At 40.7% G+C, this 13,616-nt stretch overlaps 2 protein-coding genes across 2 annotated transcripts in view; one reads left to right on the plus strand and one right to left on the minus strand.

Annotated features, from left to right (window-relative positions):
- Window positions 1-5,098, plus strand: part of Polr2b (RNA polymerase II subunit B) — a 44,723-nt gene extending 39,625 nt beyond the window's left edge. The window contains exons 21-25 of the mRNA XM_042678257.1: window positions 17-124; window positions 857-970; window positions 2,066-2,226; window positions 4,271-4,466; window positions 4,866-5,098. Coding sequence (XP_042534191.1) covers window positions 17-124; window positions 857-970; window positions 2,066-2,226; window positions 4,271-4,466; window positions 4,866-4,955 — 669 coding nt within the window. The 3' untranslated portion in view covers window positions 4,956-5,098. The remainder of the gene's footprint in view (window positions 1-16; window positions 125-856; window positions 971-2,065; window positions 2,227-4,270; window positions 4,467-4,865) is intronic.
- Window positions 5,030-13,616, minus strand: part of Igfbp7 (insulin like growth factor binding protein 7) — a 66,778-nt gene continuing 58,191 nt past the window's right edge. The window contains exons 3-5 of the mRNA XM_042678259.1: window positions 8,130-8,246; window positions 7,197-7,323; window positions 5,030-5,378 (exon numbers count right to left, since the gene is read on the minus strand). Coding sequence (XP_042534193.1) covers window positions 5,359-5,378; window positions 7,197-7,323; window positions 8,130-8,246 — 264 coding nt within the window. The 3' untranslated portion in view covers window positions 5,030-5,358. The remainder of the gene's footprint in view (window positions 5,379-7,196; window positions 7,324-8,129; window positions 8,247-13,616) is intronic.

The following is a 13,616-nucleotide window of genomic DNA, read 5'->3' on the forward strand; positions in this document are numbered from 1 at the left end:
AATTTTTTCTTAACAGGACATGCCTTTCACCTGTGAAGGTATCACTCCTGACATCATCATAAATCCCCATGCCATCCCCTCTCGAATGACTATTGGTCACTTGATTGAATGTCTTCAAGGAAAGGTAAAAGATTGGCTTAAAAAAAAAAATCTATGTACTCCAAATTGATGTTTCATTCAAAACAATAGTAGATGATTTCTCTTATATTTGAGCCGGGTTACTATGTTAATATAATTCTTATTTTCCTGCTTTCAAGTTGGTTATGAGTCTTTTTATTTATCTTTTAAATTAAGTTTGCAAAGTTATGGCAGAACTTTTGTAGGATATACTACTTCCAGCATTTGCTACATGTGTCATTATCTTAGTAACTGGTTTCTTTCTATAGATGAAAGGTAATTGGTTCAAGGTGACCTTAGTAATTTTATGGCTTTATTATAGCTGTGCATGTGCCTTTCAGTGGAGGTTTTCTATTTTTAAGTATCTTGTTAAGGTAGAATGGCCATAACCTAACTCATAGACAGCTTGATTGCAGATCATTAAAATGTCATTTTCCTGGGGCCATCAGAAGTATTTGGGACTTTTGCTCTCTTTGTATCTGATCCCATGGGTGAATTCATATTTGAAGGCTTATATTTGAGTTTTTGGTTTTCTTAGGTAAATCAATTTGCTATAAACATATATATTTTTTATATGATATTAAGAAAATGAGTCTCCATATGTTACAACTTTTCAATACATAGATTTTTAAATCCTCCCCTTTATAGAATGGATTTAATTGCAGTTACATTTAATTGATATATAACTTCTAAAGGGAAACAATGAAGCAGCATTTCAAAGAATATTTTTATTTCAAAGGTATCAGCTAATAAGGGTGAAATTGGTGATGCCACTCCATTTAATGATGCTGTTAATGTCCAGAAGATTTCTAATCTCCTGTCCGATTATGGCTACCATCTCAGAGGAAATGAGGTATATATAGTGGTACTTTGTTACTTGTATTCTATTATTTATGTAATTTTATTTTGTAATGTATGGTTTTATTTATTTATTTTTTTTGCCAGTTGTGGGGCTTGAACTCAGGACCTAGGCACTGTCCCCGAGCTTTTGCTCAAGGCTCACACTCTACCTTGAGCCACAGCGCCACTTCCGGTTTTTTCTGTGTGTGTGCTACTGAGGAATCGAACCCAGGGCTACATGCGTGCTAGGCAAGCATCTACCACTAAGCCACCTTCCCAGCCTATGGTTTTATTCTTTTTTTTTTTTTTTTTAATTGTGAAAAATACTGTACAGAGGGATTACAATTACATGGGCAAGATAATGAGTACATTTCTTATCAAGCATTGAAGCCTCCTCCTTTGTTTCCCCTTCCCATCCCTTCCCATCCTCCCCTTGCCCCCCCACCTGGTTTTATTCTTTAAAAATAAAATCTTTGAAGCTGGGTGCCAGTGGCTCACACCTGTAATCCTAGCTACTGCGATCTGAGGATGGTGGTTTGAAGCCAGCATGGGCAGGAAAGCCCATGAGACTCTCATCTCCAATTAATCACCAAAAAGCTGGAAGTGGAGTTGTGGTTCAAGTGGTAAGCACTAGCCTTGAGCAAAAAGGCTCAGGGACAGCACCCAGGCCCCCTCAGTTCAAGCTTTAGGACTATCATGTATGTGGGTGCATGCATGCTCACACACATATACAAAGTTTAAGCCCTAGGACTGATGCACCCACACATACATGTGTGCATGGTCACACACGCACTAAAACCTTTTGATGAAGTATAACTTATGGTTCAAATATGTGCATACATCATAAATGCATAGCTTGATGAATTTCCAAGTAAGCACACCTGTGTGTCAAATGCCATGATCCATAAAAAAAAAAATGACCCAGGACCCTTTATACCTAGAAACCCCCTCTCATTCACCTAACTCATACCCAAGCTAACTGCTAAGATACTTTGTTGATTTTTTTTTATATAAATGGAATTGTCCAATATATGTACTTTATGTACTTATATCCTTGAACTTGTTTAATAGTTTTAGTTTTGTGCTTCAACATCTGTGTCTGTTTCAGGTCCTCTACAATGGGTTCACTGGTCGAAAAATCACCTCACAAATTTTTATTGGCCCAACTTACTACCAGCGCTTGAAGCATATGGTGGATGACAAAATTCATTCTCGTGCTAGGGGACCTATTCAGATCCTGAATAGACAGCCTATGGAAGGTAGATCTCGGTAAGCAAGCTGTGTTATCACTGTTATTCTTTTTTTCTTTTTTGTTGGTAGTGGGGCCTGAACTCTGGGCCTGGGCACTGTCCCTCAGCTCTTCAGCTCAAGGCTAGTGCTCTACCACTTGAGCCACCTTTCTAGCCCATTATTTATTCTTAATTAAACTTTCATTTGAAAATGCCAAATACATACAAAGAAAAGGGGTTGTGGTAAAATGAATGTCAATATACCTGTCACCCAACTTCAGTAGTTTCAGTCTTGTTCCTGTGTACATCTCCTCTCTCATACTAGTACCTGGTTATTTTACTCACACACATTTTTGTGTAGAGAATCAAGCCCATGGTCTGTGCTTGCTAAGCAAGTGCTGTATAACCTAGCTTTGCTTAAAAATAATCAGAGGTGAACTAGGGTTATACAGCACTTATTTAGCAAGCACTGTATAATTTCTTTTTTTTTTGTCAGTCATGGGGCTTGAACTCTGGGCCTAGGCGCTGTCCCTCAGCTCTTCAGCTCAAGGCGAGCACTCTACTGCATGAGCCACAGCACCACTGCTGGCTTTTTCTGCTTCTGTGGGACTGAGGAATTGAACCCAGGGCCTCATGCATGCAAGGCAAGCACTACCGCTGAGCCACCTTCCCAGCCCCTATAATTTCTTCTGTAGATACTACTTATGCCTGTAAATAATTGGCTCTCAAATCTCTTGATCCCAGAACTTCAGTTTCATTCTTGTGAAGTATATTTATGGGTAGTTATTATATTAGAAATGAAGATAGGTTTAAACATTTATTTAAACAAACAGTAATATATACATTATCAGTATCAAATTTAATAAAAAGTATATTTCCTAAATCATTTACTGATGAGTGAAATAAGTTTACATTTTTGCAAATGTCCTTAGTGAACTGGTTTACTTGAAGGTAGCTAGAGTCTTCTATCCAGTTCTGAACTCATTTTACTTCAGTATGTGCTTTTTATATTTTAAGTGTGTGAGGAAAAATGTAATCTGACAGTTGTCAGTAAAAAAGGGTGGGAGTATTTTTTTTTTTAGGTAAATGTGGCTATTTTTTTATGATGCTATACTAAAAGGACTATTGCTGTTTCTTAAAAGTAAATAGTAATGTAAAACTTGAAGCCAGGCCCTTAAGCCTTTTTGCCTTCTTGTATATCATGTTAAAATCCACTGGTTTATCTCTCTTTTTTTTTTTTTTTTTTTTTTTTTGCCAGTCCTGGGGCTTGAACTCAGAGCCTGGGCACTGTCTATGGGCTAATACTCTACCACTTGAGCCACAGCGCCACTTTTTCTGTGATTTAATTGGAGATAAGAGTCTCACAAACTTTCCTGCCTGGGCTGGGCTTGAACTGTGGTCCTCAGGTTTCAACCTCCTGAATATCTAGAATTAAAGGCATGAGCCCCACCAGTGCCCAGCTCAGAATGTATCTTTATATAATATAAGGCCGATAATAAAATCTAGATAAATGCTTGATATTTTCCTTTTACTTAACCAATTTCAGAATAACAAGTTTTGTTACATTTGGAAGTATCATAAGCCCACTAGTTTTATTGTATGTATTATTTGTGCTAAGGAAGTTAAGGAAGTATCATAGTCCATTTGTGTGGCCATCTCAATGCACTGCTCTGGTGTCATGGGGAGACCTACGGTCACTCTCCTGGCCTTGGATGTGCATTCGTCACTGCAGGCTTGACTGCTTGGGACATCATTTATTGAGAAGCTGCCTTGTTTAGATTGACTTTTTACTCACTTCTGAGTATAGTGGTGAATTCTAGAAAGTTAAATGTTAGCATGATGAGTCTTTACTCCATACCACATTATATTTATAAGGAAAATTACAGTACTTGAAAATCTAATATGTCTGCTGCATTTGGGGACTGTCTAGTGCACCTCAAATGGCTGGTAGATCTTACCTCCCCTGAAAGGAGAGGGAATGCTAAGGAATAAAATCTACAGCCTAGTTCTCATTCTTTAATGTTGGTTACAATGCTGTGTATATAGTGATAAGTGCAAAATACTTATTGTTTTCTCCTTTCCAGTGATGGTGGCTTGCGTTTTGGAGAAATGGAACGTGACTGTCAGATTGCCCATGGAGCAGCCCAATTTTTAAGAGAAAGATTGTTTGAGGCTTCCGATCCCTATCAGGTTCATGTGTGTAATCTTTGTGGAATTATGGCAATTGCTAACACCAGGACACATACGTATGAATGCAGGGGTTGCCGAAATAAAACCCAGGTATGTGTGCGCTGCAGTACTTGGGTTTATGCCATGTCTATGTTGGTCTGTTCTGCAGGCAGGTTTAGTGTGTGGGAGCAGGTCGGTATTTTCACAAGCATGCTAGTGTGCCTCTGTAAGATTCCTTATTTTATGTGTGGTAATTTCTCTTAAGTTTTCTATTTTTTTTTAAATAATCAAGTTTTCCACAAGGACTTTTGAAAAATGAGTTTTTCTTAATCCTTTACTATAATTTTTCAATTGAGGTGGCATATACATTATGTGTGGCCTACCAGAGGAATAGCACAGCCTGCTAGGAGAAAGCAGGGCTGACTGAGGCCCCTCATTCCCCTGTAGTACTGAATGAAGTGGGTCACTTCAGTACAGTTCTGCTGCTGATGATTTGTTTTCTCTTTTCAGATTTCTTTGGTGCGAATGCCTTACGCGTGCAAACTGTTGTTTCAGGAACTTATGTCTATGAGTATTGCACCTCGAATGATGAGTGTTTAACTCTTCAAAGACTCAAGATATTTGGGAATCTGTCTCGTTTCCGTGGATGCTTTAAAAATTACAAAATTACTGCATTGCAGTTAAAAGCATTTGTTTTATTGATATGCATGTAAATAGGTAATAAATTTTTGTAGATGTCTTGATGTCCTCTTTTAGTATTATTTTTATTGTTTTTGGATGTACTTGGGTTTGAACTCTTGGCCTTGTCCTTCCTGGCAGGTGTTCTACCACTGCTCCATGTTTCCCGCCTATGTTATCTTTATTTTGTATTTCTTTATATAAAACCTGTGAGTATTATTACTAGAGTATTAGTGCATTGGCATAAAAGAAACTTGTAATTAGGTAATAATATGGGCTATCTATGGTTAAGTTTTAGCTATGTAGACTAATATATTCTTCAGGTTTATAGCTCAGCACCTTCACCTGTTTAAAAAGAGAAAAAGATAAAAAATATTTGGTTACATATTTGGACATGGTAAACTTTCTACTTGACAGGCAGTTTGAACATGTTAGATAGGGATAATAGATAGGGCAAGATATAATGGGATATAATGGTTTATCTATAGTCCCAGCCAGCACTCCGGGGCTGAGGCAGAAGGATGTTTTAAGCCTAGGAGTTCGGGACCAGCTGAGACAACTTAGAAAACCCATGTTTCTTCCAACTCATTGTTTTTCCACACAGGGTATTCTTTTTTTTTTTTTTTGGAGGGGTCCGGTTGTGGGGCCTGAACTCTGGGCCTGGGCGCTGTCCCTCAGCTCTTCAGCTCAAGGCTAGCGCTCTGCCACTTGAGCCACAGCGCCACTTCTGGCTTTTTTCTTTTTGCTTATGTGGTGCTGAGGAATAGAACCCAGGGCCTCGAGCATGCAAGGCAAGCGCTCTACCACTGAGCCACCTTCCCAGCCCCCACACAGGGTATTCTTATCTGGCCCAGGGTGGTCTTGAACTTAGAATCCTTCTGCCTTGGCCTCCTAAAGTGCTAGGATTACAGGTGTATACCAGAGACCCTGTCTGTTAAGAAAAACAAAACAAAATATGGCAATAAAGGACATGTGAGTAATAAATGCATGATACACTACAGTGCCTTGTTGAGTTTGAGCTGTACAGTTTCAGATGTACACTTTGGAAGTAAAGTATAGGTATTTGTATACTTTATATACTAGATCAGACATTGCACAGATCTCTTAAGTTGGGATTCATGGAGGGAAAGTAAGAACTTTGTGGTTCAGCCCTCGTTCATACTTTAAAGGGCAGAAGAATTAGCTGCAAAGCTGGGACTCAAATGTGACTTAATTCTTAGCTGCTGCTCTGTGTTATTGCCTTGCTTTACACACCTTGACTGTAAGGCAATCTTTACTCTTTGATACTTGCCTTCCTTCCACAGCCCAGTGATTGGCACAGTGAAGTGGTATGTTGTTCTGACTTGGGGTAAGGGAAGGCCTGTTCAAACATCACTGGTGAACTAGGTAAGTACTGTGACACTATCTGCCTGGGTTCTTTGGAGTACCCTTGTTGGCAGGGAAGTGGTGGCAGGAAGAATTGGGAATTTGGCAACATACTCTTTCTCCACCTTTTTCTCTTAGAAGCCTATAATGAAGAGCAAAGTCTCCCACAGTCATTTCCTTTTAAAGGGGAATTTAACATAACAAAATGAAGAAAAAAGCCATGTAGGTAGTGATGGAGCCAGGTGCAGGAAGCTCAGGCCTATAATCCTAGCCCGTCAGGAGGCTGAGATTGGAGAATCAAGGGTTGGGGCCAGCAAGAGCAGACAAATCCTCAAGACTGTTAATTCCAGTTAACCAGCAAAAGCTAGAACTGGAGGCATGGCTAAAGTGTTGAACATGGACAAAAAAAAGTATGGGAAACAAGTTCTGTTTCTCATGGCCAAGATAAGAAGAAAGCATCTAAGTTATAGTGTGGGCATTCCTCAGACATCCCAGTAGGGTCCGGTTGTGGGCCTGAACTCGGCCTGGGCGCTGTCCCTCAACTCTTCAGCTCAAGGCTAGCGCTCTACACTTGAGCCACAGCGCCACTTCCGGCTTTTTTTCTTTTTGCTTATGTGGTGCTGAGGAATCAAACCCAGGGCCTCACGCATACAAGGCAAGCACTCTACCACTGAGCCACCTTCCCCCATCATCCCAGTATTCTTCAGGGAACCATGGGATCTATATTTGAATGGCATACTTGATGCACTTCCTATTGATACTTTGGATATTTTAAAGGTCCGAGGTTTATTTACATACCTTTTTTCACTGGTATTTCATGTAAGGCATCAACAACTGTAATTTTTGCTGATGCTGAAGCCTGTCCTTGGGAATTAGATGCATGGCACTCGTACTCTCCAGCGTCTTCCTTACTCAGAGGTGACACCTGTGAAAGAAAAAGGATCTCTAGATCCCCTGTGGGAACTAGTTCCCCTAGTTCCCCTCTCCCCACTGACTTGCATGGTCATCATTTCCTAAGTTCCCTAAGATGACCAGGTGACCAATAAGAGAATCTGTAGCAATGACTGCTAGGAGTAGTGCTTGGAAACCTGTGTCGCTACCACACCTGGTCTGAGAGGACTCATACTCTTAGAAAATGTTACGAACAAATTTGGGTTGCATCATATAAGTTTGAGTGATGCCTTTCTAGAGGATATGATCTAAGTAACATCCATTAAATCAAGTGTCAAGTCAGATAACAAAGTAATTAGTGCTTGGGTCATTATGTTCTCTGAGAATTTTGCATAAAACTCAGGAAAAATTACGCTTCATTAACTCTTGGTTTCTAAAACATACAGTCAATTTCAACTCTTATTGTTCCTCCCTGAAAAGAACAGTGACCCCTGCAGGCTGCTCTACATGGATGTGCAGGAGCCAGTGCCACCAGGCTGGCAGAACATCTGGCACCTCTGCCAGGTCAGCTTGTGTCTTAACTTTTAGAATGAAATTCTTTTTTTTTTTTAGGTCCAGTCGTGGGGCTTGAACTCTGGGCCTGGGCGCTGTCCCTCAGCTCTTCAGCTCAAGGCTAGCACTCTACCACTTGAGCCACAGCGCCACTTGCGGCTTTTTTCTTTTTGCTTATGTGGTGCTGAGGAATCGAACCCAGGGCCGCAAGCATGTAAGGCAAGCGCTCTACCACTGAGCCACCTTCCCAGCCCTAGAATGAAATTCTTGCTAGTACTAGGTACTCACCAGCACCCAGCCAGTTACTTCATGCTTTTCTGGGCCACCTCGGGTCTGAATGGCCAGGTTGTCCCGGTCACCAGGCAAGAGTTCTGTCCTCTGGACACCATAGTTTCCCCTTTTTACCTGCATAAACAAGAGGAAACATTGCAGTTCTTGGCAGTAAAATGACTTTGAAATGGCTGCATTCCTAAAACTTCAAAAGGTATATGTCAGACTTAATAATTAAGCCTAATCTGATTAAGCCTAATAATTTACTCCCACGTTTGCTTTTCTTGAATACTTCTCAAACACAGATCTCTTTATTTCCTCCAGTTTCATCTAAGCAACATTCTTTACATGAATTCATTTTCCTGTGTGCTTGGAGGAGTACACAGGTCCATCCTTTCCTGCTACTGGCTGTGGTCATTCATGTTCCTGGAAATTCCCCTTGGTGCTGGGTCTTCCTTGCCTGTCAGGCCATTTTTGATCCACAGTTAACCAGTTCTGCTTTGATGTGTGGGATCTTGGGGCTCTTCTGGAAATTAGCCTCATAAATGGAAAGTAGGAGGTACTGTCTACAGCTGATTTTATTACACGGTCCTTTGGACTAAGGATTCATCGAATGATTTCCTGAAGGCCTGAGGCCAATACCATCTGTCACATGCGCTGATATCATTGTTCTCTTGCCCAGTCCTGCACACTTCATGATTGGATTCAGGAGACTGGATTAAGGAAAAGTTCAGTTCCCTTGGATTAAGGCCAATAATGAGTCCTCATTTTCCATGCTCTTCATTTTAAAGGTCAAACTATCTTATGTGAATTTTGGAGAATACACAGAAATACACAAAAGACAAGTTTTCTTGGAAGTTGTCCATACACATTTTAGCATTTCAGTTATAGAATACAACTATTTAAAAGGCCAATGATGAGTAAGGTTTTTTTTTAAGGATGCATGAAACTTTTTATACTAGACATCTTTAAAAAAAATTAATGTATTGTTATTATAGAGGTGATGTACAGAGGGATTACAATTACATGAGTCAAGTAATGCGTACATTTCCTTTTGTACAGTGCCTTCTGTGTACTAGACACCTTTCAATAACCAGGCTGGTGTGTATTATTACTTTTGTAATTGGAAGGATGTGCTATGTCAAGTGTAGTTTCATCTCATTTACTTCTATAATAAAGCAAATGTTCATTTTTTTCCCTTGACTTTCTCTACTTGACTTTGCCATCATTAGTGAGAGAAAACTAGCTTACTTAGTGTCTTTTCATACACATGCTAAGATAAACAAGAATAGATGTATTTTTCCTTCAGTTCTCCAAGTGGCTGACAGAAGAGGTTTATAATAGTGCAGCTTTGAACTAGTTATAAATGGGATTTAGTATTTTGGGACAAGTATTTGATTCACTGGCTAAATTTGAGTAGTTCTCTTGCCTTTACTAAACCCCAGAATTCTGTAAGGGCTTTAAATATTATCAAAGCAGAAAAATAAAACATTACAGCACAGAAAATCTGAATCTTAGCAAGTACGAAAGCAAATCAGATAGTAAAAGAATTGTGACTCAGCATAGTAGTTCCTGTTTATAATCTCAGCATTTGAGATGCTGAGACAAAAGATTGTGTGTTTGAGGCTAGCCTGGGCCCTAAACACAGTTGGAGGCCAGCCTGTAACACATCCTGTTTCCAAAAAAAAAAAAAAGGCAAGGGATGTGGCTCATGGTAGGGCTTTTGTCTTGACTTGTTCAAAGCTCGGGGCCCATGCTAGTGAACCTGATCTGCTATCACAGAGAATTTCTTTTGCTAGTTATTTGCTGGTTACTGGTAGCTCACAACTAATAATCCCAGGCTACTCAAGAAGCTGAGATCTGAAGATCTTGGTTTGAAGCTTGTCCAGTCAGGAAAGTCCATGAAACTATCCCCAGTTAGCAAAAAAATAAAGGTAGGGGCTGGGAAGGTGGCTCAGTGATAGAGCATTTGCCTTGCATGCCTGAGGCCCTGGGTTTGATCCCTCAGCACCACATAAGCAAAAAGCCGGAAGTGGCGCTGTGGCTCAAGTGGTAGAGCGCTAGTCTTGAGCTGAAGAGCTGAGGGACAGTGCCCAGGCCCAGAGTTCACGCCCCACGGACCCCAAAAAAAGAAAAAAAAAAATCAAGGTAGAGCTATGGTTCAAGTTGGTTGGTACCAACATTGAGCAAAAGAGCTAAGGGACAGTTCAGGTTCTTTGTCAAGCCCAGCACACACAAAATTTACTTATAAAAAAAATTACACATGTGCAAAACAAGTGCCAAGAATTTTCATGTAACTCAACTCCATTACTTTGGTAAGAAGAATTTATTGATAAATATATACTTTTCAGTTAGAATAAAAAATCCAGGCAGAGGAAAAAAAATTCTAGGACAATTCTGCAAATATACAAAGAGTTGGAAATACCAATAAATTTCAGAAATCTGTAAGATTAAAAAAGAAAAGGCTTGGTATTAAGTCATTGTTACTGTAAAGGTTCCCACTAAGAGGAGAATCAGAGAGGGAGAGACACACGGATCCATTTCAGCCTTCCAGGGGTTTGTTTTTTAGACAAGGTCTTGTTACATATAGTTCTAGGTGGCCTGGAACTTGAGATTCTCCTGCCTCTACTTACTGAGATGGGGGCTTAAGGACTGAGGGCCATGAGCCGAAAGCCTGGCCTATTATTTCTATCCAAAAAGTTTTGTGCTTAAATTAGCGTTGAAACAACACGCTTACCTTAAATATTTCTGTGTGCTTAGTCTACTTACAGGAGATGCAGAGGAAACAAATGACCATTCGTTTCCCAAGTGTTTTGCCATGGTCTGAACAAAGAAATACAACTTACCTTGGGATCTAGGAGACATGGTTTTATGAAATTATTCCTTAACAAGTAATACTAGCACACATAGCAAGACATTGGTTCTACTTTTTCTTTCCTATAAGAAGATTGCGTTTGATTCCTACATTAATTCTGGGACTGACTGATCATGGGTTGCAGTTTGGGAACCAAAGATGTAGGTCATATATGGGGCAAATGACAGTATGAAGGTACAGGAGAATTTGTGGAGAATCCTGATTGGGTTTTCTGTTTATTCTGTTCTTCCTCATAACTCTTTACCTGTCCCTCTTTCCCTCATCCTCCTAGTCTTCCCTACCTTGCCCCCCTTGATCATGGTATTCTCAAAGGACCTGCCTCACGAAGCCCCAAGGAAAAGAGGCCCAGAACACAGTTCTCTGTGTGTGTCAGCTGGTATGGCAGAGCAAGAACTGAGGATGTGATTTTCTGCCAAGATTTACCAATAAAGTTACATGCCCAGGACATGGGGTCACCCGGGCTTCTCATTGAGTCAGTCTCCCTAGGAAACTGTAGAGCAGCAGCAGAGCTTTTTATGGATACTCCCTGGAAAAGTTCTCCTTTACCTCCTGGCTAACCACCAGCCTCCAAATGAACAAGCAGCTCAGCAGCTTGCTCAGTAAAGGCCTGAAGCACTACATTTAGGGACTGCATTTCTGCCCCTTATTACTCGGTTTCTTTTTCAAACATAATTTCCTGAGGCTAAATTTCATTGTTCCCTTTAATGGATGTTTCAGCTATAAGGGAGAGCCATATAGCTGGTGTCATCTCTGTCCACCCAGGACCCTAGGTGGTGTGTATTACCCATTACTCAAACCAGGCAGTTTCTCAGTGGCTGCATCCCTTTGGCCACATGGGGGCGCTGAAGGTTGTCAGGTGACCTGATCTGGCCAGAGACCTTCGTAGGATTTTTCCACAAGCCAGAATTTGGAAGAGAGCCCTTTCTTTGCTCTGGGCTCTTTCTGTGATAATTGCCACTGGCAATATTGTCCAGCAAAAGTTCTCTTAAGGATAGGAAAATGAGAGCAATATATTGAGAACAAAGATCAAGAGTTCCAGTCCTGATGACATTTGTGTGCTTGTGAATCTAACTGCCCTGCAGGCTGGAGTTGCCTTATTTCCGTCCTCCTGTCTTTCCTCCCTCCCTTCTTGCCTTCTTTCCTTCTTTTCCCATAACTCCTTCAGGAAATTGAGAATCAATCACTTCTTTGGCCATCTAATACTGCAACAAGATAATCAAGAGAGATCATTGTAGAGCTTGCTGAAGAAGTAATCAAGCTTAAAAAGAGAGTCTGTTTTTGTATTTTTAAACTAAATTTCCTGTTTGGTAGTATGAGTTTGATGATTTTTTTTCTTTTTTTAAAAATTTCATAAGATAGTTTATATTGCTGGGAATGTGGCTTAATGGTAGAGTGCTTGCCTAGCATGCATGAAGCTCTGGGTTTGATTCCTTGGTACCACATAAAAGAAAAGGCTGGAAGTGGAGCTGTGGCTCAAAGTGATAGAGTGCTAGCCTTGAGCAAAAGAAGCTCAGGGATAGTGCTCAGGCCCTGAGTTCAAGCCCCAGAACTGGCAAAAAAAGATAGTTCATACAAGGACATAAATATAAATGAGCATTATAATTGCAAAGTATTATTTTCTTTCCTCCTACCAACATGCTAAGAAAATGTGTCTACTGTGTTGGCATGTCACAAGACAATGTCACTCAAAGGGAGATATTTCCAGAAACAGTGGCTATTTTATACTGAGTGCTATTATGTATCTACCAATGAGCCATGTGACTTACCTGCATTATTTTATTTAACCCTAAGGATAATTCTATGCTAAATGTATCACACAGAGAAGGAAATTGAGCCTAAGAGTAATGGTTTTCTTTCTTTCTTTCTTCCTTTCTTTGTGTGTGTGTGTGTGTGTGTGTGTGTGTGTTAGTACTGGGGCTTGAACTGAGGCCTTGCACACTTGTTTAGCTTCTTTTGCAAGGCTGGTGCTCTATTACTTCATACTTCCCAGTTTTTGGTGACTAACTGGACATAAGAGTTTCGTGGACTTTCCTGCTCTGACTGGCTTTAAACCAGGATTCTGAGATCTCAGCCTCCTGAGTAAGTAGGCTTACAGATGGTTTTCAGTGGGGGAGGGGATGCTTTTTCCCCAGGAGAAATATGATTTTAATTATCACAGGGGGTGGAGTGGGAGGTGGGAGCTGTGGTCTCCAGTGGGTAGAGACCAGGGAAGCTGCCAACATCTTCTAAGCCCAGGCAGCCCCTGCTGCAAGAGTCAGCTGCACCAAGATGTCAATAGTGCCCAAGCTGAGGAGCCCTGGCTTGCCCAGGGCCCTTGTTAATCTGGCTAGGGAACTCACTCTTTATTTTTCCATTTGGAAAGTCATTTCAAAATGGACTGATGAAAAAGAGTATGCCACTTTGCCACTTGGGGTCAGCATTCTGCAAAACTCAGAGAGGAGAGGATCTTTCTTTTGATCAGTCTCCTCTTCTTCCTGGAGTGGTTTATTCTGTCCCTAACTTGTGGTCCCATAACCTTGGCACCTTGAGGGCTGGATCCCAGCCTTACATCCCTCACCCATCCCTCATCCCTCACCCATCCCTCATCCCTCCCCTCACCGTTAGGGATCATTCTATTTCCTGGCATGTAG

Source organism: Dipodomys spectabilis, unplaced genomic scaffold (genome assembly GCF_019054845.1).
Source record: "Dipodomys spectabilis isolate Male_0828 unplaced genomic scaffold, ASM1905484v1 ptg000043l, whole genome shotgun sequence".
Lineage (NCBI taxonomy): Eukaryota > Metazoa > Chordata > Mammalia > Rodentia > Heteromyidae > Dipodomys > Dipodomys spectabilis.